Here is a 27,557-nt window from a genome sequence, read left to right as displayed (position 1 = left end):
GTCATCCATGCTTTTATACATTTTCTACACATGTGTGTCCGTAAACAACATTCATTATTACTTTGTAAGTTTTTTAAACTTTGCTTAAATAATTGCATCCTTGAAGTATCCATCTGTGGCTTGGAGTTTTATTGAAAATTACATTTTTGAGATATATTAATGATGACACATAAAGATTTAGTTCATTTTTTAAAATTACTACATAGTGTTCAATTTATGACTCTATCAAAATTTACTTTTTATTGCATACAGGTAGACATTTGCATTTTTCCAATTTTCCACATCATAAAGCTACAGTGAACATCCCTGTACACATTTCCATGTGCACAAACATTGGATTTTTATTCCTTAATCATTTATTTTGCTCATATGAGTAGTATTCGTTATGTAGGTAGGTAGGTAGGTAGGTAGATAGATATACAGATATACAGATATATGGATACATCAGCCATCCTAATAGTCTTATAAATGACAACATAATCAACTTTAAAATGACATTATGGAGGTTGGGGATATAGCTCAGTGGTAGGGCATATGCTTAGCATGTGCAAGGTCCTGGGTTCAATTCTCAGTACCTCCATTCAAAAAATTAAAAAATAAAGTATAAGTAGTAAGCCATTTTTTAAAAATGACATTATAACATTGCACTGATGTTTTCTTTTTTTTTATTTTCTTTTTTTACTTTTTATGCACTGATGTTTTCAACTTGTAGCCTTTCACAAAAGTCACCAGGAACTTCCCTCGTGGAGACTTAAGCCTCAGCTCTGGACCGTAGAATAATTTAAGGAGTAACCAAATGTGAGTACAGAATTGGAAAAGAGGCTAATGTACCTTCAAGAAACTTGGGGTCAACTTAAGGACTGATTTTCCCCTTTTTTTTTTGTTTGTTTGACACGTAAATGGTTAGAGTCCACCTCCTGATTCACTGTTCCCCGAATATTGACTTAGAGCCGACTTGCTGCAGGATTTAGCCACTGAATTTAATACGATCCTTTGTTGAAACTGTACACGTTACCCACTCGTTGCCCTGGAAGGAAATGTCACGTATGTTCTTTATTGACTTTGATTTCCTTTCATTTGTTAGTGCCTACTGTGTCCAGATCACTACGTTAGGTGCCCGGGGTGTCCAAAGATGGAGTCCTCAGAAGAACTGACAGTGATACCTCCAGGAAGAGACGCTTGGGAACAGTCAGCAGTAGGATTTTGGCATCTGAAATCGAGTTTTTATTTTCTCCCTTAGTGACACTCAGGAAATGCTTGTCTCCTGCTGTTGATGCTGTTGATTTCAGAGTACTATGGATCATGCTGAAGAAAATGAAACTCTTGCAGCAACCCAGCGGTACTACGTGGAAAGACCCATCTTCAGTCATCCAGTCCTCCAGGACAGATTGCACAAGAAAGACAAGATTTCGGATTCTATTGGGGATAAGCTGAAACAGGCATTCACGTACGTTGTCTTGACCTGTTTCCCTTACTCTGTCATTAGTTATGAGAGAAGCAAGGTCACATGTATAAAGAGAACCTGGTGACTTGGAGGAAAAAGTAAATGGTGAGCACTCGTGATTTGCAGAGCTGTCCTCACGGTTCATTCAGTGGGAGGTATTTGATGAAACACAGGCTTCATTATGTATTTCACCATATTTATTCAGTTCCTACTATGCCTGATGTCTATATAAAGGTTTATGTGAGCAACTCACTTTCCAATTCACCACTCACCTTCGAAATACCCACCTTGTCCCTCTGTCTCTCAGGAGTGTTCCTACCACTCTGTCTTTTTCCCACTTGACTTCTACTCCATTTGGCAGCTCCTCGAATCTGTGAAGCTAAGTCCCCAAGCTGAGCTGGAAGACACTCACACAGCCATGATGCAGGCTTGGGAACGTTCACACACTTGCACCTCCAGAAAGCCCCAGACTTCAAACCCAGTCCGTCTGATTCTGCCTTCTCCACCCTTGAGACCACACCTTCTGTGCTGTATTTATGTAAGCTTCACAGTGACCCTGTGTTCTAGGTGTGCCATCAGGAGAGGTTAAAAACAGGTACATTGAAGTCAGACTGTCTTCATCTTAGTCCCAGCCACCTACCAGTTGTGCACTTGAGTTTCCTGCACTGTAAAATGGGGATCCAGTAGTACTCACATCATAGAGTTACTGGGGTGAAAAAACCTGTCAGTATATTCAAAGTGCAAGGCACATGGCAAGCACTATATGAACGTAGCTGTTATTAATATCTCAACTTTCTAAACAAGGAAGCTGGTATCCAGTCTGGTTTGTTTCTCTCACATTCATCACTCTTGCTGTAGTTGCCTCACATTTTGCTTCTGGTATCTTCCTGCATCTGATTACCAGATACTCTTAACCACTGAAGACACTATATCAAATACCATGCATGCTGCAATACTGTATTATCTTTTAAACAGGGTAAACTGCTTCCCCGTCACTCCAGGAGGACTTGAGGCTGTCATAGTGGTGATGGAAGTCATCTGTCCATACTTTTACTCATTGATGTCTTCGATTTGGGGCATAGACTGGCAAAAGGACTGGCTGAGAGTGAGAATACAGTCTATGTATCAAAGTTACTTAAACCATCTAGGGATTAAATGCAGACCTTGGTTTTATAAGCATGGTGTTCCACTCAACCAAGACAACCAGACATAGACTCAGCTCCCATGCTCCAGTAACAGTGGTGTTTTGAGTTTACCTAATCAAGATCTTAAAGCATTGCACACATGTTCATAAAACTCACAATACCTGTATAAATTTCCTTCATGTTATAAGGAAAGGGAAATCCAAATAGGTAGATGCCAGTCAGTGGTTCCACATTCAAAACTTAAGTCAATCAGTAAATGATTCCCTTACTTCATTTTTACACCAACATCGAAAGTACATTAAGGATTTCACCTAGTGAAATAATAGCTTCTGGATATTTCCATTATTTTGAAGCTAAATTGTTCTTGTTTTCTATGGTCAGTTGTAAGCATTATTGTGGAGCCATTTCAGATGTTATTGTTTCAATAATAATAATAATAATAATAATAATAATAATAATAATAAATCAGCAGCTCTTCTCGTCTCTGACGTCTGCAGAGTGGAAAGGTCATCCTCAGCTGTGAGCTTTTCCTTGTTGCTCCAGAATGTGAGGGAGGGAAAATGCCTTGGTGTGAATTCTACAGAAACGGTCCTCATTTTGTCTATTTCTTTCTCCTCCCAGATGTACTCCTAAGAAAATAAGAAATATCTTTTACATGTTCCTTCCAATAACCAAGTGGTTGCCTGCCTACAAGTTCAAGGAGTATGTGCTGGGTGACTTGGTCTCAGGCATCAGCACAGGGGTGCTGCAGCTTCCTCAAGGTCAGAAGGATATATTTCTTTTTTTCTTTCCTCTGCTACCATCTCCTCAAACAATAACTTGACCTTTTTTTGTTTAATTTCATCATGATTGTAAATTCATAGTTTTATCATATCGTTCTAGTAACCTTTCCCCAGCTAAAGGAATTTTTCAGGAACATTTAAACATACATGCTATATTTTATAGGTAAAATCAGCAAGACCAGCTAGTAGATTGATCTGGGGGAGAATAAGGAAGCAGGGCTTGGAAAGAATTTCTTTAAGGTTTCTGAGCTTTGAGTTGGATGTGGGGATAGTGAGAAAGAGGGATGGATGGTGAAGGTGACTCTCAGGTTTCTGGTTCACCTGAGAGATGGAGGTGCCACTTGCAGACGTGACAAAGACTGAAGGAGGGATAGAACTGAAGGGTAAGTTTGAAGATGGTGATGCTTGTGAGATAGACAAATGGACATTTCATGTTTATATTTAATATAGGGTGGGCTCAAAAGAATGGTGTGGGCTAGAGATATCAACTTGGGAATCTTTGCCGTAAGGATAGCGTGTCAACCATGGCAGTAGACCATGCCATCTAAGGGGAGAGCATGGAGGGAAAAGAAAAGGAAGCCAAGATCAAGCTTTGTCCAGTATCAAAGGCCAAATAGTGAAGGAGGAATCGGTATAAGACACTGAAAAGAGCATCTGGAAGGGGAGGGAGAACCGGGATCATGTGGTATTATAGAAAGGAAGACATCATTTCAAAACAGGGAACAGCCCACACTGCTAAGAGGTATAGGTCATCCCACCATCAAATTTGTATGGAAAAGGTATTTTTCTGCCCATCGCTAGTCAATGAAGATAGGTAAATGTGAAAAACAAAATATAGCCAAGATAGAGATCTAAGTGATAGCAAATTTTGTGTGGCTGATAAACTGTTTAAATTGGAAAAAAAGGCTTTGTTAAGCATGGAAGATTGAATGTATGCTTCTATCTCTAATTCATTTACAATCCCTCTAAAATGATGCTAAAGGAGAGGGAAATGGTATAAACTAGCAAGGACAAAGAATATGGGAGAGGAGACACCATGGAGCAGGAGAGGAAAAAACATGGCAAATGATGGACAAATGATAACTAAATTATCAGAGTGGAGGAAGTTGATATTTAGGTTCCTGCCTTGCAAACACTGGGAAATTAGAGGCTCTAAGTATTGTCGCATGTAAGAGTCAGGCCGAGGGCTTAGAAGCAAGGGATTTGGTTGAAAGTCTTTGTGGAAAGTAGCACACAGACAGTCAGGTCCCCACACCACACAGTCAGTGGACAGTAGGATGAAAATGCTGAGAGATGTCAGGAGGATTAAGGAGATGTCTCCACATTGAACTGTGAGCTAACCAAAGCTCTTGTTTGCCCTGTTAGCTCCAAAGAGCCTTCAAGAACTTATAGCCCAAGCAGTGAACTGCCCCCAGAGAAAAGAGCTACAGGGACAACTGGGAGTCTCCAATGAAAATGCTCTGCTGGTCACCCAGTGGCCCTACAATAAGGGCCATTAGTCAATAAAGTAAAAAAATCAGTAAACAAAGTGGGCTGATGTGCATGAAGCTTCGAGAGAGAGAAAACACACCAAACAGGAAGAAGGAACTCACTGGGAACATAAATCATGGAGAGGGCAAAATAAAAAATGTTTGCACTACAGTATCCTCAATAAGATATAAAAACATAGTGAATCCATGAAACAAGAATAGGATGCAGTTTTTAAAAGAGCATTCAGAAAACCAAAAGAGCCCACAGAAATTAAAGTATGATCACTGGGGTAAAATATTCAGTCACAGATTTGGAAAATAGAGGAAATTTCCTGAGGTAGAAGAAAAAGATAAATAAATGGACAACAGGAGAGCAGAGGTAAGAACACAGAGGATCAATTCTGGTGTTCCATCATACATCTCTTGAGAGTTCCAGAAAGAAGAGGGTAAACAGAGGAAGACAGTATCAAAGAATAGTCTCAGAATTGAAATACGTGAGTTTTCAGGCTGAAAGCGACCACCAAGTACCCAGCAGAATAAATGAGAGCTTAAAACAAGACACACCGTTGTAAAACATCAGAACCCTGGGAATGTAGAGAAGATCCCAAAACTTTCTAAAAAGGAAAAAAAATCACATAGTTATGAAATCATAAGCAAGGGGAAGCTGAAAAAAAAGACATAGAAAGTCAATAGTTTATGTCTAAAACTGATAAACTAAGAAATAATGTAAACATATTACTTAGAGTGGATTTCTCAACCTGCACTGTGTACACTGTGGTGGGGCTGGGCTGTGCATGGTGGGTTGGTCAGCAGCATCCGCAGCTTCTATCCCCTAGGTGCAGTAGCAGCGCCCCCCAATCAAGATCTTGCAGAATGCCTTCAGGCGTTGCCAAATGTCCCCCGATGGTGGGCAGAATCCTCTCAGTTGAGAACTGCTGACTTTAAATACTGGAGATAAATGGTTAACAACAAACAAACAAAACAGCTAAAAGAGTTGAAAGTGAGTGTCTGGGGAGTGGAACCTAGAAGTAAGGAAGAAGAGTGCTGGCTTTTCCTCCCAGCCCCCCTAGTACTGCTTGGCTTTTTCAACTGTGGCCATGCGTTTCTTTGCTAGAAATAAAATTTGTTTTTTTAAAAAAACAACATTAAAGTGACTGTATTATTACATATTAAATAAGTAAATGCTTTCCCAACTCTTGTTTTGCTACAATGTCCTTATCCACAAGATGAAAATGCCTTTCATGAATTTTCTATTAGTCCAAAATATTTGGCTGAAACCCCAAAGGTGAGAACAAAGGATGTTTATTGCCTACACGTTCTGAAGAGGGATGCCAGCCCATCTATGCAAAAGCGTGGATGAAAGACACACATGCTCTCTCTTTAGCACATCACTTCAACAGGACATATGAGGGGACAAGGAAATTGATACTAGATTTGGAATGAGAATTTCCTAGAGGAGGTGAAAAAAGTATGCATTTCCCCTCCACCAAAAGTCGGGAAGGAAGGACTGCAAGAAAAATAAATCTGTGGTAAAAGGGTGTGAACTGCCTGTGACAGGAGAATGAAGGGAGCCCTCCAGGGGCGTGGCCTACACTTCCACAATTTTGAGGGGTAAAGCATTGGATAACTGACCACCCTGGAGGTAACCAGGCTTGGCTCATTGCAAAGGTACTTGCCCAAGAAGACTGCCTATGGGATGAGCAGCCGCAGCACAACGATCCTGGAGCAGGTGTAAGAACTGGAACCTGGAAGGGGCCGAGGTCAAGGGGTGGGGGCATCACACTGGCCAGGGAATTCCTGTGGGAGTTCCTCATTGAAAAGAGGTCTCCAAAGAACCCGGAAAATACCCCACTGAAGAAACAGCCAGCATTTGGACATCCACACCAGGTTACAGCTGCCCCAGTCAAGTAAGACTTTCTGCCTTGATCTAAATTGGGAAAGAATAAAGCAGAAGAAAAAAAAAGTCCACCCCTGGCAAAGAGGGCAGGACAGGGAGAACTGCCTCAGCTTCGACCCCCCTAAGCACAGATGTCAGATTCCGCATAGGATTGGGATGGAAGGGTGGGCACGTTAAGATACATCTGCTTAAATTAACATGGTTTTCACTTGTTCATCAATAAACAGCCAAAAGAAAAAGACATATAACCTTCTGTTTTCTAATGATCTCCCCGTTTCTGTGTGGTTTTTAATCCCGCAGGGTTAGCCTTTGCGACGTTGGCGGCTGTGCCCCCGGTGTTTGGCCTGTACTCTTCGTTCTACCCTGTTATCATGTATTGTTTTCTTGGAACCTCCAGACACATATCCATAGGTAAACCTGATAGTCAATATTTTAGTGCCTTTCCTATTGAATTTCCAAGCTTTGCAATGTGTCAAAGAAATAGCATGTTTGTTACTAGGACATCTGCTTAGTAACAGTTTTTGTTACTGTATACCCAGCAAGTACTTAAAACCACTCCCCCCTCAAAGATTTCTACAACTAATAGCTTCCTTATAATCTGGGCATAATGAAGAAAGTTTTCTGGTGTAAAAAGAGCAATTGTTGAAATCTGTGAAATAGGTGCTTCTGTTCATAATATGATTTGCTTGCATCTGGTTTTTCTTGTTTATTTTATTAGTGGTAGTGCAAGTTCCTGATTACTGTGCATGCCATTGCATTTTCATCTTATTTTTGGCACCTAGTTGTACATGGTTTTCTTTACTGTACTTAGGATCAGATTTATGTGGGTTTCATAATCAGGAAGGGCTCATCTTGGCCGATGTGACTCAGACTCAGTGTTTCTCAAGCAGTTGAGAGCCAGATGGAGCTAAGCTAGAGCAGCTACAGGAAGACTGAACTCTCTTCCTTTCCCGCATCCCTCTCCCAACCCATCCCTCTCTTCTTACCTCCTACACTCACCTTCTCTCCACGTGGTCCTAGTTGGGGCTTTTGCACACGTAGGGCTGCAGCACAAGCAAGTGGTGCAGCTCTTGGGCAGAATCCACATCCCCTTGTTACCTGGTCCCCCTTGTTACCTGGCCATGGACATCACGCAGTATCACTTCTGCTGCGTTCTTTTGGTTACTAGCATGTCACAAGTCGAGCCAGATTCATGGAAAGAGGAATTAGACCACCTCTTCACGGGGAAATGTCAGGATTCTAGAAGAGTATGTGAAATGGACGATACCGTCCCAGTGCAATTTTATGTCCATGATGATTTATTGACCTCACCAGTGTCCCCTAGCGAACTGGCAACAGATAGGGTGAAAGTGATTTCCTTGATGAATGCTTCATCATTCCAGGTCCATTTGCTGTTATTAGCCTGATGATAGGAGGCGTGGCTGTTCGATTAGTACCAGATGATATAGTCATTCCTGGAGGAGTAAATGCAACCAATGGTACGGAGGCAAGAGATGCTTTGAGAGTGAAAGTCGCCATGTCTGTGACCTTACTTTCGGGAATCATTCAGGTGAGACTCACAAATGTGGAAATGGGCTTTCATCTGTTAATTTGATAAATATCTATGGAGCACTCTTGGCTCGTCTGCATGGTGGGCAGGGTCAGTCAGCAAAAATCCAGAGCCCAGGGTTCCTAGCACTGGGGAGTGCCGGTCCCACATAATGCCTTACTTAAGTTTATAGTGATTAGGAACTAGCAGGCTTCACTGGGGTGCTTTAGAGATTCCAAGAGCAAGACAAGCTTGGAGCAAGACTGGTTAGTAATGGGAAGAGGGCATTTCTTACCTGCTTGGAATGAACAGGAAGCGAGCTCCTACTCCGAGGGACGGGGAGGGTACAGGTGTGCCCAGTGCTCCGCGGGGCTCCGGGCCACTCCAGACCTCCCGGTTTTCTGCATAACCAGTGATTGATTTGTTAGCTACTTACCTGCTGTGGGTACAAGTTTGCAGTGCAGTGCTAGAAAGTGGCCCAGAAAGAACTTTTGTATGTTTTCTGTTGGCTTTAACTTCCCAGTCTGCCATGTGATTTATTTGTTTCTTTGTCGTTAAAAAAAATAGTTTTGCCTAGGTGTCTGTAGGTTTGGATTTGTGGCCATATATCTCACCGAGCCGCTGGTCCGTGGGTTCACCACCGCCGCAGCTGTGCACGTCTTCACCTCCATGCTAAAATACCTGTTTGGAGTTAAAACAAAGCGGTACAGTGGGATCTTTTCGGTGGTGTATGTAAGTAAGCAACTTCCCGACTTGCTGGTACTGGTTTTCCCTTTTTTGTTTTCCCCTTCTCTCCTGTATCTCTTTTACCTTCGAGGCTCACTTTGCTTATTTTCAAGAATTTCAATAAAATGGAGAAGATTTAGTCATTCTAAGCCTTTTCTGAGAAGAGCGCTACAAAGGGAATTAAACCTTAAAGTCTCATTTCATTCATATGTGCTACTGTCTACCTCACAAGGAATTTTTTTGTTAGGTCTTTATTTGGTAATTACACCTTCACCTGAATTAGTTGAAGAGACAGCTTTTTCTTAAGACCAAATTAGGTTCTTTTTGGGAACGAACAAATAATTTAAAAGAATTACAGGATAACATCTCTGTCAAAAACTGCTTACTCAAGCAGGCAAAAAAACAAGTCTGTGAAGGATTTAACTAACACAGCTAGTTTAATAAAATAGACATCGACCCTTCCACCCAACTCAGTGAAAATCTAAATTATTTACAAGCACACAGGAAACAATGGTAATAATCATGTTGAAACTGGTTGTATAAAACTGAGCACAAATTCTAAAAATTCAGTTTTCATACCATGCAATATAATTTGCAATTAGTAACCAAATATAGCTTTAAAACCCCCATTAAAATGGAAGCCAAAAACACATTTCTAAATGGATAAGGAAGAAATCATGAAATAATTAGAACCAGCGGCAGTGGAAGTGAAGTGCTGCGTGGCGGAACTTCTGAGGTGCTGCTGAAGCTGTTCTTGGAATGCTAGGTCTTTGTAGGTGTTGATGAGCCAGACACTGCTCAGCAGAGCACTGAGTGAGCAGATACGGCCCCTGCCCTGCTGGGTTTACAATCCCGTGGGAAGACAAAGAGTAAACCCCTAATCACGTAACTATGTGATTAACTACAAACTGTGTTAAGTGCTAAGAAGGAGAAGTCAGGCTCCTGTGAAAGTTGAATAGGGAGACCTTTAGCGGCCTAGGAATGTCACTTTGGGGAAGTGACAGCTAAAGTGAGTCCTTCATTGCTTAGAATGGAGTCCAACTGTGGGAATATTCCCTCAGCTAAATTCCAAGTTTCCAGTAATAGCTGGTAACATGCTTCTTAACTCTGAGATTGCGCTCAGTGCCTTGTCACAAAGGAAACAAACACAGCTGAGTGTGCTCTAGGCATTGGTGGGAAAGCGAGCAGTCTGGGCTCAGTGGTAACCTACCTTCCCAGGGTCTGGATGAGTACCGACTGCTCTTGGGGTGCTGTGGCTGCAGCCCTACAAGGAAATTAAATGGCTTTCTTCCCTAAAACTCCCCTGGGCTTCTTTCCAGGCATCAGCCACTCTCTTGCCTTCAAAGTTCAGCTGATTCCTTTCATCTGCTAACAGTGCTTTCTCTCTTAGCTCTTAAAAGCTTTTCTATGTATTGATGTGTGGATTGTTTTGCTGATACCAATTCCTCATTCTTTCCTAAGGCTTAGGACTCAGTTTCAGGTTACTTTTCTGAATTTTACAATACCACACTGAGGCATTCACATAGCAGAGAACACTGTAGTATCAGATTGTTGGGTAAGAATTACAACTACAAACAAAGCTGTATGACTGGGTAAAAACGACTCCTAATTGGTGAAAGCTGCAAAGAGAGCGATTTCAGCCTGAGAACTTTTAGCTGGAAATGCTCAGTGATGGGGTGGCTGGTGTGAATTAGTGCCCTAGACTGTCTCTGTCTGTTCGGGGGCTATTGCTTGATGTAACATCTAGTGTTCACTGTGTTACAGAGTACAGTTGCTGTGTTGCAGAATGTTAAAAACTTCAACGTGTGTTCCCTAGGCGTTGGGCTGATGGTTTTTGGTTTGCTGTTGGGTGGCAAGGAGTTTAATGAGAGATTTAAAGAGAAATTGCCAGCACCCATTCCTTTAGAGTTCTTTGCGGTAAGTCAACTTTGGCCACATACTCCCGGCTATTCCTGTGACGGGTTTAGAAGTGGGCAGGGGAGGGGGAAGGTAGACCATTTTTCTCAGTTCTGCCGAGAGAAGTTTAGAAGGTTTGTCAAGAGGAGCTTTCACAAATACACTGACAAAAAAGACAAGCATTCACGCATAGACATGGATGATTTTTAAAATCTAGGTGAAGACTGTCTATAAAAATGTGAATGTAAATTATCTCTGAGTGAAATGGTGGAGATTTTTCTTGAAGTTTTTATTTTCTAATTGCTTTATAATGAGACTGTAACTTTAATAAACTGAAAAAAGTAAGCTGTTTCCATTTTGAAAAGAGCAAAAGACAAATATTTCCAAATTTTCTTGGTTCCTGGCCTTCTGAAGCCCCAAAGAAATAGGTAACTAATAGTTCCATTTGTTACATAGTTAGCTCCAAACAACTTAATACATATTTATGTCTAACAACTTAAGAACTGTTTGTAAAAAAAAAAAGATACATAAGTTGAAATAAAATATACTGGATTACATTCTTAAATACCCACACAAATTTATTAGCGAATGTGTGTGGCTGGTGGGCACTTCACAACGCCTCGAAGCTTGGAGTCAGATGGGCACCACTACCCTCATTTCCTGCTCACTTGGATTTTTGCATGCTACCTGCGTGGTTCAGCAGCCACTGATCACCTGGCTTTGCGAAGATGTGTTGTGATCAGAAGGAATGTGGTAGAAGCTGATGTCAAAACTGAACTACCTCAGATTGGAAGTTGGCATGGTGTCCGACAGGTGTCGCCCTGTTTCCCTTGACAATCCTGTCCCACAGTGACCTGGGAGCTCTCCTTGGCACCCTGGGGCACTTTGGTCTAGAGTTTGGGAGCCACAAAAGAAGAAGAAATAAAGGTATAGATGTCTGATGCAAATTTAGCCAAAAGTTCCAGCCACAAAAACCACTGGCTGGTTTAGCTCTCCAGGAAGCCAGTCTTGCTTTCGCCTTGTCTACACCCAATAGGACTCTCAGTTTCAAAACCTCTTCTCTCACCGGGGCTGTACACAGAGTTCCTGTTTCCTTTTGGAGAACAGCAGGATGTTCTCAGCTCCTATGCATGGCAAAGGAAAAAGGCAAGCCCTAATCATGAAGTAAATGATGAAAATCACCTTTGCTGGTTTGGGTTCCTAGTTCTGTCCATTTTCCGAATTCCCTTTGAATTTTCCTTCATGCTTTCCAAGGCAGTGGTTCTCCAGAATTTTATCATTGTAACTTCTTATCTGTGTGCTCCTCAGAGCAAGGGAGAGAGAAGCCATACTAGAAAACTTGAAACAGAATCTTCATGACCCTCTTTAAACATAAAATTTCTTATCATAAAATTGGAGGGCTGCATTCTGTTTCATAATGCGTCTGTCTGTGTTGATAGGAAAGCTGTGGTTTGAATGAGGTACCATTACATGAAGTTGATGCTCCAGGAACTTGAGCCATATCTGTCCTGTGGATTTGAATATTCTGGGCATTCCCCTAGTTTGGGATACACAGCAAATGCAATTAAGGGTGACAAATATTACAGCCAACAAAGAAGGGGCATTTCATCAAAAGGGCCAGAAGCAGCCACACCCTTGGTCTCTGGGGCTGCTGTCTGGGTCCTTGTTGGGTCCCTGCTGCAGCCCCCTCTGGGGGGACTGGCTCCCCTCCTTGGCCAGCCCCCCCCCATGCCTTCTGTCTGGGATAACCCCCTCAGAAAGTTCTACAAGCAGTAGTTCTCTGGGATGAAGAAAGTTGCTGTCTTCCTTTCTGTTATTTTTCTCTTCTTGTAGCTCACTAAGGATTGCACTTTACGCACAGACGAGATCTACGCCCCAACAAGCCAGGCAGCCTTCTGTACAAGGATGCTCTGTGACAGGCAGATTTCACTCTGACCCTGACCCTGAGGGGAGAAGTGGGAGAAGACAGCTGTGGGGTGCTGGTGGACACCTCGAACCTCCCTGGTGCTGCTGTCCTGGAGACAGAGTCAGATCCAAATGTAGATGCAGGAAGATGTAGATCCAAACAGACATTTTATAATGTGACGCTGTCATTGTCCTGCCCTCGCAATACACATTTCAGTGTCCTGATTTCATGCCATCTCGGCCAGAGCCTCCTTTCACCTACCCAAAGGCAAAGCCAACTCCCCAAAGGTTTAATGGGCTCTTTTTATTTGCAGCCAGCTAGCCAGATGCATCAGGATGGAACAGAACAAAGTAAAGAGCAAAGAATTTCAGGCCACAAGGAAACTGTAGGATCCATTTAAATTTTGTGGGAAGAGTCATTAGGAGAATCTAGAATTGCTGGAAGCTAACTAACTATAATTCTTTTTAAAACTGAAAAAGTGAAAGTAGATTTGGCTTGGCTAAAAACTTCCTTGAACCTAATTTTTGTGGCGTTTAAATGTTCATCTCTAAAGGTCCATTTGGATTTGTGTCTGTTTCAGGTGGTCATGGGAACTGGCATTTCGGCTGGGTTTAACTTGAAAGAATCATACAATGTGGATGTCGTTGGAACACTTCCTCTGGGGTAGGAAAACAGTTTGAAGTAACAGTGTGACTTGAATAATCAATGGATCTATAATTTCTAACTATTGCTTTAGTATTGTTGCAATAAAAAATCTTTTTTCTCCTATGTATCAACTAGCTGAGGAATTGGAGGGTGGGGTGGGTTTTTTGGGTTTTTTTTTTTAACATGTGTGTTGGGGTGGGGGTTATTGTGGTAAAAAATACTTAAAATCTCCTATTTTAATCGTTTTTATGTGTATGGTTCTGTAGTGTTAAGTATATTTACACTGTTGTAAAACAGATCTCCAGAACTTTTTCATTTTGCAAATCTAAAATTCTACACCATTAAACAGTAACTCTCCATTCTCCCTCCCGCCAGTCCCAACTTTCTGTCTCTATGAACTTGACTACTCTAGTGCCTCATGTAAGTGGAATCAGACACTACTGAGGTTTTTATGGACAGGCTTATTTCATTTAGCATAATGTCTTCAAGGTGCATCCATGTTGTAGCGTGTGGCAGGATTTCCTTCCTCTTTAAAATGGAATAAAATTGCACTGTGTGTGTGTACCACGTTTTGTTTATCCATTCATCTGTCAGTGGACATCTAGGTTGCTTTCCCCTCCTAGCTATTGTGAATAATGCTGCTGTGAGCACAGATGGGCAACTATCTCTTCAAGACCCTGCTTTAAGTACTTTGGGATATATACATAGAAGTGGGGTTGCTGGATCATATGATAGTTCTATTTTAACTTTTAGGGGAACTTCCATGCTGTCTTCCATAGTGGTTGCACCATGTTAACTGGCATGTGGTTTTTCATTTTGTTTCCTGTTGTTTAGCATTTGTTGGTATTTTAGATCTCTTCTTGGGTGGCATAGGAATTAAGAGCAAAAAAACCTAAATGTAACCTGCCACTTACTAGCTTTGTGATGTTGGGCAAGTCATTTATCCTCCCCAAGCCTCAATTTCCTCCCCTGCCAGGGAAGCATGACAGTGAATGCGTCTCTCAAGGGCAATGGGAGAGCTGCCGGAGGTGATGCGTGTAAAGCAGCCCGTGTGACACCCGGCATGCACCGTGCTTGTTGAGACCTGTTAATGTAAAGTTCTGTGGCTCATTTCAATGAGTTTTCTAGCTTCGAATCACGTATTACTTCTTTGCTTCATCTGTTTTTCTCTTATCTAATTCTACATTTTAAAAATGTCCCTATTTTTATATTTGAAGGAGCAAGAGTGACTACGAGCCTCTCCTGGTCTCCATTCCTCTCTGACACTCTCTGGCTGTCTCTGTATCTCTCTATGTGCCTCTGTCTTTCTGTCTCTGGTACTGTCTCTTTCTCGCCACCCTCTTCTCTGTTTCCAAAAGAGCAGAGTCGGACATTTGCCCAGATGTTGGACGTTGACAGGACCTGGCATATTCCATCAGGCCTTGCCTCTGGAAACATATATGAATCTCCAGGGAGGCACAGGGAGCAGGAGTTGCTCTTTAAGCCAGAGTTCAACACAGGGAGTGAATGTTAAAAGAGGAAGCCAGCACTTGACTTCAGAATGATGAATTGCTTTCATAAACATGGTACTTGGGATTCCGTGTACAGGTGTCGCACAGCAATAACCTGGCTTTTCTGTTTGGACCTGTAATTTTTAAAGTACTTTTATACCCACCGTGTCAGTTGATTCCTCACAATAACACAGTTGATGACTATGTTATCTTCATTTAACAGGCAAGAAGATTGATTCATTTAATCTCATTTATTTAGCATATGTTTATTGAGTACCTGTTATGTGCCAGAGACACAGCAGTTAAAAATAAAACAAACAGGCAAGCAAAAGAGTCTTTGCTCTCCTGAAGCTTGTATTCTACTAGGAGAGACAGACAATAAATCAGTAGTGAGTTGTGCTATGAAGACAAGGGAAGCCAGCTGTTTGAGGGGCTGGCTTGCTGTTTGAGGTAGGGTATCAGAGAAGGCGACACTTGAGAGACCTGAGTGAGGTTCGGTGAGTCCCAGCCGGGACCCGGAACTCAGTCTTCTGATACCCGGTCGCATGCTCTTTCCGTTACCTCCCCCCTGGGTCTCTAACGTTAGTCATGGCATAAACATGAGTCTTTGGATCCAGTAGATAACCCTATTCAGTAACTAATCACGAATAATTTAAGTGTGAATTCTCACACTTAGATTTCTCCTTTTAAATATCCACACACCACCGTAATTCCGACCTAACACCTTCCTTTTCCTTTTCCTATTGCATTATACCCAAAGAGGTTGCTTTCCCTCTATTGTGAGAGCTAAACTTTTTTTAAAAAATAGGAACATTTTACCTCTTTGAAACTTGGCTTCCCAGAAACTTTATCTTTCTGGAACTTTATCCAAAACCAAGCAGGCAACCAATAATGCCTACCTAACTGCCCATCTGCCTACAGCCATGCTAATTCAGTGAGCGGTAGGTCTGACTGCCGAGTAACAGTGACTTAAAACAACATCCTGATTGTGCAGGGTTCAGCATTGTAGGTGGGGCTCAGCTGAGCGGTTGTCTCTCTCAAGGTCTCTGGCAGCTGCAGACGTCTGAGTGGGTGACTGATGCCAGAGGAGCCAAGAGGGCTTCGCTCACCTGTCTGACAGCTCAGCCCGAGTGGCTGGAGCATCTGCGGACGGGTTGGCATCTTCCCTCACGTGGGGCTCCAGGAGGGTAGCCAGACTCTTCACTGTCGGCTCATACAACATCACTTCCACCACATTCTGTCAGGGCAAATCACAAGGCTGGCCCAGATTCAGCCTTTAGATGGGGAGCAGCACACACTAGTGTGGAAGGAATTGTCGGTGGTTGTGTTTCAAAACAAAGTACCACACTTATCTACACACACACACACACACACATATGCACAGTACAGTGTCCAGAAAGTGACAGTGGGCTGTTAAAGATCCCGTTCATGGCAGTGTATCATGTCTCTTGGTTTACTTCTCTTAACTCATTGCAGCTCTTTTCTCATATTCAGTTCTCATACGCTTATTCCTCAGGCCCCAACGTGCTGCGAGGCCCTCCCCACCCTGGTCAATGCTTATGCAGCCAAGTGCAGGGGAATCATGATAAGCTCAGTAGTCAGACCCCCTGGGTTTGAGTCCCTGCTCCATCTTCAGCAAAGTACTTAACATCTTGAAAGCATCCACTTTTTCACATATAAATTGGGATCATAATGGCACCTGTCTAAAAGCGTTGTGAGGACAAATGAGATGACATCTATCAAGCATGTTGCACACAATCGAAGCTTAATGTATGTTAGGTTCCTTTCCTTTGCTCGCCTCCCTTCCACACACCCCACAACCTGAGACAGCCCTTTGTCAATGGGATACGACACAGTGTGAGAAATAGGTGTGGAGAGGCGGGCTCTCCATGGTTTTTGTTGTGCTTAGTAGACGAGCTGTTTGACCTTGGGCAAGTTGCTTGACCCCGCAATGCCTCATTTTCCTCACCTGTGAAATGGGGATTATCATGGTCCTGAGCTCACAGTGCATTGGAGATGGATAAGCCCAGGATCGGGCACAGAGGAAGCACCTAATAAACAATTGTAATTGTAAAAGTAATAATATTGTGCATCAGTTAATGTTGTTATTATTATTTAGACCAGTGCCTTGAACTGGAGCAGGTGCGTTTGAAAACCTCTGTTGCCCCTCCCCCCGTACCATTCTAGGGAATGCCTATTCTGTTCTTTTAGGACAAAGGTGCCAAACTACAGGAATGCGCCACAACAATTAGGTTCCCTAATGGGGAGCTCCAGGAGCTGCACTTTCGGGCCCTCCAGATTCCCAGGTGAGAACCAAGGAGTATAATCTGGTGCTGCTGCTTTTTCATGTCAGAAACTCACTTAAGGGATCCAGGGAAGAAGCAGAGTCCTTACATCAGGTAGCAGGAAGAGCACTGAGTACCCATGTCACTGGGTAGTAATTCTCCACTGAGATAGCCCTGGTCCAGCGCCCTCCTCACCTCGGTCTTTGGTTCGAGTGTCCTGTGTCATCTGAGCTCTTCTCTGACCTTCTCTTCTTCCTGCTCTCAGTCTTACTTACACCTGCCACAGGGCTGCCGGAGGTTTGAGGTTACTCCTTTTCTAAATCGCCATCTGATCTCTGCTATTAACCCCTCGGGTAGAAAGCTGGCACTCTGGGGCTGGGGCCTGGAAAGAACCTCTGTGTGTCAAGGAGGGACCTCCTTTTTGCTGAACAGATATCCAGGCATTGGTCACCTCATTTGCAAATAATGCTCCCCAAAAATGCTCCCGTCTAGTTGCATGTGTTCTTCCAGTGGTCACAATGCCCAGGGTTAAAGTCAGCTTCCCTTTCCAGGCTGCTGCCTCCAGCCAATCCGGACACCAGCCTCTTCCACCTCGTGTACGTGGATGCCATCGCCATAGCCATCGTTGGATTTTCAGTGACCATCTCGATGGCCAAGACTCTGGCAAATAAACATGGCTATCAGGTTGACGGCAATCAGGTAAAAGTCATTAATTTCCTGCACATATTTCATAGTACGATCATGCTCTACTGTGGAAGGCAAAAGAACTGGATCTATCTTGGTAGAAAAAAATTTAGTTTGATGATGGATGTATTTGAAGCATGTATTTATTCATCACTTCAATTTTTCCATGGTTTATGTGCATTACATGATCTGAGCACTGAGGTGCGGCATCCTACCTCACCTCATCAGCAGGGGTCCAGCTAGAAAGGTGAAATCTCCAATCTAAGGCTTACAGTTTGCCGTACTCTTCTAGGTGCCATCCCTATTTGTAAAGCTCACAGCTTGAGAATTGAATGTTTTTCCAGAACCATTTTTACATCACAGGAAGCCTTCACTTTTTTCATTGAACTTTGAGTTTATGATCATCGCTCAAACTCCATAATATATTCTTTGCCACCTTCTTATATAAGATAGCTGCAGGTAAAGTATTTAATCTGAACATGACAAGCTGTCATTGTGGCATGATTACATCTACTTTAGCATGCTGTGTATGTCTCAGAGGAGACTAATGCTCCATATTCATTCGAGACAGTGATCCAACTAGAAAGACTGGAGGTTGCCCTGAGATCAGGACTCACTGGTCCCGAGAGGACCAGGCAATGATGAGCAAGAGCCTAGGCATCTAAAAGATGCCAGTAGTTCTACCCACCAATAACTTTCTCTTAAATAACAAAAATATCTTGTCACTTTTGCTGCAGTTTTCTTTAAAAAAAAAAATTGTGTAGAGAGTGTGTTTGAGAAAGAGGGGGCTGGGTGGTGAGTGCAGCATTTATCCCCAACACAATTAAGATTCAAAGTGTTTTTCTCCCACCTTAGATTATGCAGTAATTCCTGTTTTGATCTTGTGCTACACAAATTCTTTTATCTGAAAAGAGAATGAAGAGACAGCCTGTGCTACTGAAAATGTACATTATATGGGCCATCAGGTCTGTCTTCCTGAAAAATGACTGATCTCTTTTGTGCTTTGTTTCCACATGGAAAAGGAGCTCATTGCCCTGGGACTGTGCAATTCCATTGGCTCACTCTTCCAGACTTTTTCAATTTCATGCTCCTTGTCTCGAAGCCTTGTCCAGGAGGGAACTGGAGGGAAGACACAGGTGTGTATGCAGCTGGTTGCTAAGGACTGGTGATTTGGGTATACACTTTAATCTCTTGATTCTATTCTGCCTGAAGACCGACACTCCAGTGAGCTGTATATGAATCAGAGAAAGGCATGATTGGTTGAAGCAAATCACAAAGAACTGAATCTACAGGAAAGGGGTATATTCTCCAGTCAAATTGAAAAATTACTCAACACTCCCTGCTACCAGTAAACCTCAAAGTTCAGACATAGAATGTTGTCATGACACCCTGAGAGTGAGTATCAGCAGGATGCCAGCACCGCCCAGTAGCACCTTCTGCAGTGATGGAAATGTTCAATATTTGCACTGTCCAATATGGCAGCCACTAGCCACATGTGACTCTTGGGCATTTGAAACGTGACTAGTGCAACCAAGACCTGAATTTTAGATTTTATTTAATTTTACTTCTTAAAAAAAAATTTAAATAGCCACATGAGGCTAGTGGCTCCCCAACTGGACAGCAAAATCTTGTCTGAACTCTTCTGGCCCTTGTGGATCTTGGGTCAGTAACCAGACATCTTTCTCCCACCCCTGGGAAGGGCATTTCAGCTTCTGTTTAAAAGCTCTAAGAAGAACTAAAACCTCAGGGAGTGGGAAGGAGTTACAGGTTTATGTGATGGTTTGGATGACTTATGCAAAGCCATATCTTCCCACGGTGATTATCAAAAGACTAAGACCAACCTGTGTCCCACCTCCTGTTCAGCTCTCCTGAACGTCCCTTCCACGTGTCTTCTCTCATCCAGCTTGCAGGTTGTTTGGCCTCGCTAATGATTCTGCTGGTGATATTAGCCACTGGATTCCTCTTTGAATCATTACCCCAGGTGTGTAGCTTGGACTTGGTGTGAGGTTTTACTGCGGGTGGAGATTATGCTCTATTTCTTTATTTTTGTGGTTGTCTCTGGGTTTTTACTGTAACCCCAGCAAAGTGGTATGAGAAAGGCTCAAGTCTCAGATCAATATCCTGCTCCACAATCTGCCAGCACCTGGGACCTAGGGAAAGCCATCTCAGTATCTCTGGTTCTCAGTTTCCTTACCTGCAAAGTGAGGGGTTTGGACTGGCTAATCTCCAAGGTCCCTTCTCTCTTTGAACTTCTGTGACTTTATACTTAGTTAAAAATTCGAGATGACCTACACTCATAAGACATTTGTTTACTGATGCACTGAATCTAGTGGAGCTCAGGAACCATACAGAGCAGAGAAAAATCATACTGTAGGAAACCAGAGGTGAAATCATTCCTTGTACTGAGTTCACTCTGAACCTCTTGACCACCAGGCAGGTTTCCTACTAGGATATAAGCCTGGTTTTCCGAAGCCCATTTTAACTAACCGGGTCCTGAAAAGTCCGGTGTTCTTGGCTCTAGACGTACCATCACTGCCGCGTAGGAAGTGAGTGGGGAGAGGACGTGGGGAGGGCAGCAGGACGGTGAGGAGCCAGCAGAGGGAGTCTCTGGACGCAGGAGGAGAGGCATGCGTGGATGTGCTGTGTTTCAGGCTGTGCTGTCGGCCATTGTGATCGTCAACCTGAAAGGAATGTTTATGCAATTCTCAGATCTCCCCTTTTTCTGGAGAACCAGCAAAATAGAGCTGGTAAGTAACAAAGGTGATCGTCAGCTGACTATGTCATAGCAACAAATGGGTTGTTGCTGATAAAAACGTGAGAAAGATAAGTTACTGTGGTCAGTTGTTATATGCAGTATCCAGTTAGACAAGGTTAGGTACTCTGTATGTATGTGTGTGTGTGTAACTCTTAGGACATTGTCCATGTGGTTCTACATATAGCTCTGTGTCTTTTGTTTAGACCATCTGGCTTACCACTTTTGTTTCCTCCCTGTTCCTGGGATTGGACTATGGTTTGATTACGGCTGTGATCATTGCGCTGCTGACCGTGATTTACAGAACACAGAGGTGAGTGCACGGTTGGGTGGGGATGTGTGTTCTGCCTGAGATCGTAGCACTGACTTTAAATGTAGACGAAGGCTGACCTGGTCAAAGTAAGCTCTTTGGTTACTCCCTATCAGCATGAGAGGGAGCTGAGGACTTGTGGGACCTGTTGACTAAATAACCAAAATGCCAAATAAAAAAACTCAGTATGCAGAGGAGGGTATATAGCTCAGTGGTAGAGTGCTTGCTTAGCATGCATGAGGTCCTGGGTTCAATCCCCAGTACCTTCATAAAAAAAAAAAACTCAATATGATGTTGCCAGATGCTCTACTATGTCACAGTTTGTAATTCCATCAGTGATTTTCCTCAAAGAACCTAATTTCTGTCATGGTTCCTGCCATTCAAGCCACAGTGGGTCCCTGGCTTATTTACCCTCATTTGAATGAACTGTGAGTTCTTGCAGTTTGCTTTGGCACCAGTGCTGACATGGGTTTTGCTGACATGGAGCCGACTCTGACTCCAGGTGATCATGTGCGAGGCTTCAGTTGTCCTTTCCTTTACCCTGAGCCATTACCTCCTGTCATCTCTTCTCCTAGTAGGAAGCTGAGCCCCCTGAGGAAGGCATAAAATAACTTTTTAAAAAATACTGTGTTCATGATAAATAAATATATCACTATAAAGACCGCAAAGGAAACATTATGTTTCTATAGAAATAGCCTGACTTTGGGGAGGGTAGAGCTCAGTGGTAGAGTGCCTGCTTAGCATGCACGACGTCTTGGGTTCAATCCCCAGTACCTCCACTAAGAAATAAATAAGTAAATAAAACCTAATTACCCACCCCCACCAAAACAAAAATGAATAAATAAAATAAAAATAGAAAATAGAAAAGCATCACTCAGAAAATATGTAGCATAACCATTGTATAGGAAGAATTGACTGAAATGTTAAAAAAAAAAAAACAAAACAGCCTGACTTTAGAGGCTTTAACCCTGGGTTCAAGACCTAGCTGCACCCTCTGTAAGCTCTGTGATTTTATGTGACCTCTTGGAACCTCAGTCTCTGCCTCTGTAAATTGGGACTAACATTTGCTGCCTCAGAGAGTCACAGTAAGGTTCAAATGAGACTAATGCACATGAAATGCTTAGCACAGGGACTGATACACACTATGCACCCAACAAATTCAACACGAGGGGACTGGAAAGGCAGTTAGTCTAATTATTGCCTATAGTTGCAAATCATGTGATAGTTCTTAAAGTTTTGAATGTGATATGTTGAAAGGCTACTGGACGGAGATGTTAACCTTTATCTGCAGAACAATGCTCCCCACTCTTCAGAGCAGGAAATGAGCATTTTACTTGTCAAAAATGACCTAGAGAGAAATATTGACAACATGTGGAATCTAAGCTCAAGAATTAGGGGAGAGGGCATAGCTCAGTGGTAGAGCACATGCTTACCATGCACAGGGTCCTAGGTTCAATCCCCAGTACCTCCATTAAAAAAAAAAGTAAATAAATATACCTAATTACCTACCCCTCTTCAAAAAAGAAATAAAATGAAAATAAATAAATAAATCTATTAAGCTCAAGAATTATACTATTATTTATAACGAACTCTACACTGTTCCCCATTTTTATGTTAAAAAAAAGTTCCCCTCATTTTTATAAAGAACATTATTAGTACATGCAAGAGTTCATTATCTCAGAGCTTTGGTGGACATCATGCTTTTAAAGTATCTATAGTCTTTAACAAGCCATGGTAGAGAATTCGAGGGGTTTTTTTCCACTTTTTTTTTTTAAACCAAATAGAATTTTATGATTTCTTACCATAAATTTTAAAGTTAGGCAGGGTTCTTTTTCTTCTGCTCTACTTCTTTTTCTCTGCCAAATAATTAATTAAAGTTTATTTTTTATGTCCTGTCCCTTGGTGGTGACTGTGCTGGATCCTTGTAGGTTAGAGTCTGGGGAGCCAGCACGCGGGCTTCTTGTTTATTTTCACTGCTTCTTTCCCTGTAATTAGGACACACTGTCCAGAGGAGGCTGGTGTTTCACTGGCTTTGCTCGTCTTCCCAACTCCCAGGTTCCCTCCAAGCCCACATGGTTAAGGGACAATCAGTTCATCAGCAAACAGTCCTTGATGCCTCCTCCATGCAGGCGCTGTGGGTAACACTGTAAAGGTGACAGAAATTCAGCTTCTGCTCCCAAAGTGGGGAAAACATATTACAATGTTAAAATAATTATAATCTTAATTGGACAGATTTTTTGAGGGACTGCTGTGTTCCCAAGGAGGTGCTAGACTCTAGGGACATTGCCGTAAAGACCGGTCCTTCGCATTCTCCTGAGGATGACAGGACCTGATGATGATGAGATGATGCTGTCATGATAATGAAATAGTGGTGGCACTGAGTGATTGTAGTTAGTCACGTGCCTGGCTCTGTGCAGAGATCCGCCCTCCACGTCACTTCTTCCTTCCGTCCCAGTGACTGTTAGCATCCCTGATTCACAGATACGGAAACTGAGGCCTAGACTGATGGAGTAACTTACCCAAGGTCACTCAGTAAGCATAGGCAGTGACTCAAATACGAGTTTTTGTGAACCTGGAGGCTAACTCTTAATCAGCATTTTATAATCCATCTTCAAGAAATTAAAATACACAGTTAGCAGTGCGTCAGTAGGTGTAAGCAAGGCACAAGCGGTAATAAGCGTAAGAGAAGCCCAAGTAAAACCCCATCAGAGTTCATCAAAAGAGACTTTCTTGCTCCTTGGGTGATTAGGAAAGAAACAAGGAGTATTTAGACCTGAGGAAATGGGGCTGAAGTGTTCTCCAGACGGTCACGACGGCATTTTCCCCATCTGCCTGCTGAAACACTCATACTTCGAGACCGCACTCCCCCAACCAAGGAGATCTCACCTTCCCTGGTGTCCCCACCGCCACACCATGGTCGTCCAGCACCTCGTATCTCCCAGTTACTTGTGGACTCCTGTGGTCCGTGTGTCTACCACCTCCCTTCCCCCGCCCCCCGGCACTAGATTGTAACATGTGGACAGTATTTTGAGTCTCTTTAGAAGGTTTTCTCATAATCAAGGACTTAACTGAGCCTTTTATCTACAACCTCAGTCATTGCTATTTGTTGACAGACGTCACTAGACTGTGCTCACCTTGATTGTGGAGGCAAGCCCTGGAGTCCAGGACCATCCAGTGTGTGTGTGTTCTCTGGAGTCTCCTTGAGGGAATCCTCCAGAATAAACAGCTGATGTTCGTGCTATAGATTTAACTCACAAGGCACTTGCACCTATACACTGAGAGGCCCCAGGGCAGAGTAGCAAGACCATGGATTGTCGAAGCAAAGACCTGGAGCCATAATCTGGCTCTGCTAAGCTCGCTGACGTTGAACAACTCACCTAACCCCACTGGGCCTCAGTTACTCATCTGCACGATGGCAGAAATAAGGCCAGTGGGATTTTTCATGCAGTATAATAAGGTAATACCAAGTGCTTAAGAAGTAGCACTTGTCATCATTACAGTGTCTAATTTGAGCCAGACTGTCCTATAAAAAGAGTTAGCAATTTGTGCTCTCAAAAAATAATGTTTAAAATCTATTCACACCAAACTTAAGAATACTCTGCTGATTTGAGAATTTTGTTTTCTCCTGACACCTTCCGTTGACTACTGCCCCTCCATGAGTTCGAGACTCTTATTAGAGACAAAATGAAAATCTCCCCTCCTTTAGAATTAGAGCAGGAATACAACTCTACCTGCTGAGGGACATGAAGATGAGTTACACATGTCCCTGGCATGGCTTGAAGTTGGCACAATTCATTTTTGTCCCATCTTTAAATACCTAAGTCTTTTGTCCTGACCAGATGGTGTGTGTGGTATGGGTGGGGTGTGTGGGATATGTGATCTGTGTGGTCTGAGGTGTATGTACTGTGTGTGTCTGTTGGGTATGTATGTGTGTGGGGGAGGTGGGGGTGTAAGGCTTGTAATGGCACTGGGAATGTGAGTTACGTGGAGCTCTTCTGAAAATGCACCATAAAAGGACTGAGCATCCCTGAATTCACTAGCAAACCCACGCAGGACATGTAAATGTGCAGAACCTCATGTTTCTGTCAGCAGGATGATATTTTAACACTCAATCTGTCTTCAGCCCGAGCTACAAAGTCCTTGGACAGCTTCCTGACACTGATGTGTATATTGACATAGACGCCTATGAGGAGGTAGGATCTTTTTCTGTCATTTTAAACAGTTGTAAGCGTGTGATGTGATTGGCTAATTAAGTAGGACAAAGTGGGTGGGGTAAAGAGGAGGGAGGGGCAGTGGTCAAAGCAGACAGCCTGAACTTAGTTTACTGTCTGGATTCTGTTTTGTAGTTTATACTATACATCAGTTACTCAACCTCCTCATGTTAATTTTTCTTCTTTTTAAAATGAGGATAAGTATATATTCTTGGGCTTAACATATATACTTACAAAATACTGAGACTGTGAGGATGGTCTGTATGTGCATAATTTTCTTGTGATGAATTTAAACTGATGGAAAAGTACTGATATTAACCATGTAAAATGTAGCTGGTGGGGCTATGAAATTCTCCTGCTTTGTTTTTTTTCCTGCTTTGATTTCTAATGGTTGAAATTATGGCTTAAAATATCCTTGATTTTGAATGTTATTTCCTTATGTGGAATCTTTTACAAAGTCTTCTGAAACTAGCTTTGTTTTTGCTTTATGCTTGGGAAGATAAATGTTCTTTAAGATATTAAGAACTAAAAGATACTAAGAAATTAGACTGGTGTGAGGTGTGCTCTTTTTTCCTTCTTTCCAAAGAATTACGTGCTGGATTACTTGTTTCCAAACTACATTCTAGAATTCCATGAGTCTTCTTGGTAAAATTTGCACTGTTTCATGTGGGGCCTCCTGCCTACATTCTGTACATGAATCAACCAGTATAAACCTTTGTTCACTTTGCCTGCTTCTCACGGTCTGAGTGGCAGCCTCCTTTCTCCTATCCATTTCTCTCTTTTTCTTTTTAATATTTTTCAGTTTCTTCTTTGTATTTTATGGTAAAAAATGAAACAGACTTTTAAAAGAAGTGGGAGGACGTTCATTTTTAAAGGCTTTTCTCTCTGCTGCTTCCTCCAGAGCATGACTGGGTCGGTGAGAGTGACGTTATTTTATCTACACACTGTCTGGGGCTCTTAGCAACTTCCTAATGAATGTTCAGGTTGGAGGAGGGAGGCAATTGAAGTTTTGATTCTGAAATAGTCCCGCGTGTTCGATTCACTAACATTTTATTTCTCAGGTGAAGGAAATTCCTGGAATAAAAATATTCCAAATAAATGCCCCAATTTATTATGCAAATAGTGACTTGTACAGCAATGCATTAAAAAGAAAGGTGAGTCACAAGAAATCAAAAGTGACTATTTCTAAGGAGGAAGTCTGTGGGTTGATAGGCATATGAGGGCCACTTAAATGTCTTAGTGTACCTTTTATACTATTTCATTCTGTCCCTCTATTTTTTTTAATTATGGTAAAATATACACAACTTAAAATGTATCATTTTAATCATTTGCAACTGTACAGTTCAATGGATGGAATTAAGTCCATTCACACTGTTCTGCAACCTGCATTACTACTCATTCTCTTTTGTCATGTGCATATAGTAACCTTTTAAAAAATATTTAAGAAAAAAAGGGAAAAAATAATTTTGTGTTTCTTACTCTTAGGATCACGTGGGTTCCTTTGGTCACGATTAGACTCAACCCCGCATGGCTTAGTATATAGGAAAACCTCCCAATCAACCCATAGAGTCTCTTAAATACAAGAATCTGAGAAATCTAAGTTTGAAAAACACTACTTTAAAATTCTTTTCAGTATTTAGCTTCTGGTTGTGTTGAATCAAGACCAAGAATAAGAAAGGTTACTAATGTTCTTTTACTGAGGGAGTAACCCAGTTCGGGGCATCTAAGAGAAAGGTAAAGCAAAGGTTGGGGTGATAACCTGGCATAGAAAACAGTCAAAAGGGAAGATTGGAAGATGAACTGCATTTGGGTGGTTTCCTGGAAGCCAAGAAGTGATTTTTGCGTATATTGCCCTTCTGTAAAGACTGGAGTGAACCCAGCCTTCATAATGGGAGCAAGAAGAAAGGCCATGAAGAAGTATGCTAAGGAAGTTGGAAACGCCAACATGGCCAACGCAACCGTCGTCAAAGTGGTGAGTGATGCCTTCACTGTAACTTTCCCTTGTCTCTTGACCTGTAGCCCCGCCCCCTCTTATTCATGATTGAAGTTTTAACACAGCAGAAAGTCTCTAAAGTAGGAAAGCTTAGAAACAAGCTAAATGTCCATCCTATATTAAAGATACGTGATAAAGTCGGATATGAGAATGCTTCTGAAATAAGTAGTGATATGAGCCCAGGAAAACATGATTTTAAAAAATAAAAATCACACACTACCTTAATAAATTTTACCATTTTACCGTTATTACTTTGCTGAGATTCATCCAGCTGATAGTAAAAAAAAAAAAACAAACCCAAAGACAGGTTTTTGCCTTTCAGGCTTCTGGTAACTGATCTGTCATGTTGAAATCAAGGGAAATATTTTAAAAGTTGGGGGAAAATGGATATGAT

The 27,557-nt window shown here is 42.2% G+C and overlaps 1 protein-coding gene across 1 annotated transcript in view; it reads left to right on the top strand.

The window, feature by feature from the left end:
• Positions 1 to 27,557, top strand: part of SLC26A5 (solute carrier family 26 member 5) — a 51,262-nt gene that overhangs the window by 16,505 nt on the left and 7,200 nt on the right. The window contains exons 3-18 of the mRNA XM_031454730.2: positions 713 to 798; positions 1,241 to 1,447; positions 3,211 to 3,350; positions 7,038 to 7,148; positions 8,120 to 8,286; positions 8,833 to 8,997; positions 10,756 to 10,908; positions 13,374 to 13,456; positions 17,765 to 17,912; positions 18,920 to 19,033; positions 19,801 to 19,878; positions 20,549 to 20,644; positions 20,856 to 20,962; positions 25,083 to 25,152; positions 26,232 to 26,324; positions 27,035 to 27,142. Coding sequence (XP_031310590.1) covers positions 1,296 to 1,447; positions 3,211 to 3,350; positions 7,038 to 7,148; positions 8,120 to 8,286; positions 8,833 to 8,997; positions 10,756 to 10,908; positions 13,374 to 13,456; positions 17,765 to 17,912; positions 18,920 to 19,033; positions 19,801 to 19,878; positions 20,549 to 20,644; positions 20,856 to 20,962; positions 25,083 to 25,152; positions 26,232 to 26,324; positions 27,035 to 27,142 — 1,785 coding nt within the window. The 5' untranslated portion in view covers positions 713 to 798; positions 1,241 to 1,295. The remainder of the gene's footprint in view (positions 1 to 712; positions 799 to 1,240; positions 1,448 to 3,210; positions 3,351 to 7,037; positions 7,149 to 8,119; positions 8,287 to 8,832; positions 8,998 to 10,755; positions 10,909 to 13,373; positions 13,457 to 17,764; positions 17,913 to 18,919; positions 19,034 to 19,800; positions 19,879 to 20,548; positions 20,645 to 20,855; positions 20,963 to 25,082; positions 25,153 to 26,231; positions 26,325 to 27,034; positions 27,143 to 27,557) is intronic.

This window comes from Camelus dromedarius, chromosome 7, assembly GCF_036321535.1.
Source record: "Camelus dromedarius isolate mCamDro1 chromosome 7, mCamDro1.pat, whole genome shotgun sequence".
NCBI lineage: Eukaryota > Metazoa > Chordata > Mammalia > Artiodactyla > Camelidae > Camelus > Camelus dromedarius.
The sequence above is the reverse complement of the archived record's forward strand: the minus strand, read 5'-3'. Positions and strand labels throughout refer to the sequence as shown.